This window comes from Parus major, chromosome 1 (assembly GCF_001522545.3).
Source record: "Parus major isolate Abel chromosome 1, Parus_major1.1, whole genome shotgun sequence".
NCBI lineage: Eukaryota > Metazoa > Chordata > Aves > Passeriformes > Paridae > Parus > Parus major.
In genome coordinates, this window is record NC_031768.1 from 80,753,007 (window position 1) to 80,754,788 (window position 1,782).

Sequence of the window (1,782 nt, forward strand, 5' to 3'; positions counted from 1 at the left end):
TGAAGAAACCCAGAGTTTCACTTTTTATTTGCAGCGTCGCCCAAACCGCAGGAGGAGGAGACTGGCAGTGCTGAAGGGTGAATCCTGCGGGGGCCGTGGCCGCGGTTTCGGGCGCGGGGCTCTCACATGCAGTGGGGCGTGCGGAGCTCCGTGCGGCCCCCGCGCTGTCCCAGCGTCCGTCCGTCCGTCCGCCCGCCCCCGCGGGGGCTCCGCTCCCCGCCTCGCCGCCCCGGCGGGCCCCGATCCCCGGCCGCCCTACAGCCCGGGGTAGCCCCCGCGGTGGTACCCGCCGCCGTAGTCGTAGGGCGGCTGCGGCGGGGGCAGCGAGCACTCGGGGAAGAAGGGGGCGAACCCCGCGGGCAGGTGCCCGCCGGGCTCCTCGCCCCCGCCCCCGCCGGGCACGGGCTCGGGGCCGCCGGGGTAGAGCGGGCGCAGCGGCTCGGCCGGAGCCTTCCTGGGCGGGCTGCAGGGCGCGGCCGGGCTCCAGGGCGGCTCGGGGTACAGCAGCCCGCCCAGCAGCGGGTGCGGCCCGGCGGGCAGCGGCAGCTCGTACAGCCCGTGCTCCAACCCCAGCTCGGCGGGCAGGCGGCCGCCGAAGGCGTCGGTCGGGGCGGCGTGCTCGGGCAGCAGCGCGCCGTACTCGGGGCACAGCAGCTCGAAGAACTCGGTGGCCTCCGCGCCCCCGCCGCCCTTCTCCGGCTCCTTGGCGGGCGGCCCGCGGGCGGCGGGGCCGGGCAGCGCCGGCTCCGTGAAGAAGGAGGGCGGCAGGTTGCGGTCCCGCAGCGGCACCTTCCGCGGGCCGCCCGCCGCCTTCTCCCCGCCGCCCGCGCCGCCGCCGCCCGCCTTCGCCTCGGCGCCGCCCGCCGCGCCCCGGCCCCGCTGCAGGGAGCCGAAGAGGGCGGCCAGGCTCTTGCTCTGGAGGCTGCTGCCGGCCGCCTGCGCGGGCTCCCGGCGCGGCGGGGGCCGGGCGGGGCAGGCGGAGGGCGGGCAGGCGGCGGGCGGCGGCGGGGCGGCGGCGATGATGCCGGTGCAGCGCTTGATCTGCTTCTGCAGGTACTTCCTATGGTTCACCTTCCGCCGGGACTTCACCGGCCGGTCTAGCGCCAGCTTGATGTTGCTGGAAGCCGAGTCGATGAAGCTGAGCAGGTCCCGGGTGGCTTCTCTAAAGTCCCCCGCGTCGCCGCCGCCGCCCTCGTAGCCCTTCTCCAGGTCGGCATAGCCCAGGAGCCCGCCGGCGGCGGGGAAGCAGAAGGAGAGGAGGTGGTGGGGGCTGAGCAGCGCGGCGGGCACGGCCATGGCCGGCGGCGAACGCCGCCGCCCCGAGTTCCGACGGACTCCGCTGGGATGCGCCCGGCGGGCGGCGGCAGCGGCAGCGGGGAAAAGGCGGCGGGCGGGGAAGGAGGAGGAGGAGGAGGGATCAGAGCGGGGCTGGCCCCGGCCCTCCCCGCCTCCCCGCCGGCAGTCCCGGGCCGGGCTGGCCGCACCCACCGACCGACCGACCGACCGACCCGGGTGGGACGAGCATCACCCCAGGGCTTGGGCACACCCGCCAAAGGACAGATACGGAAACCCGCCGGACAGGAGTACGTAGGCACCCCGGGACAGGCTCACAGGCATCCCCTGACCAAACACACGCTGGCACCCCAGAGCAGGGGCACGGCATCCTTCAGACCCCATCAGTCTTGTTCCCCCCTCTTGAAGCTGCTCATGTTTTCAGGCAGAAAACATGTTCCTCTGTCTGGGGTGAGGTCCGGCGCTTGCACAGCTCGGGGTGCAAGGGCA

At 75.3% G+C, this 1,782-nt stretch overlaps 1 protein-coding gene across 1 annotated transcript; it reads right to left on the reverse strand.

Annotated features, from left to right (window-relative positions):
- Positions 1-255: 255 nt before the first annotated feature.
- Positions 256-1,370, reverse strand: FAM181B (family with sequence similarity 181 member B). The gene has a single exon (XM_015625851.3). It carries the CDS (start codon positions 1,294-1,296, stop codon positions 256-258), a length of 1,041 nt encoding a protein of 346 aa, XP_015481337.2. The 5' UTR covers positions 1,297-1,370.
- Positions 1,371-1,782: the final 412 nt, after the last annotated feature.

What these genes read in the sequence shown, in the direction of transcription:
- FAM181B (XM_015625851.3), bottom strand. Translation starts at nt 1,296, where the DNA reads ATGGCCGTGCCCGCCGCGCTGCTCAGCCCCCACCACCTCCTCTCCTTC.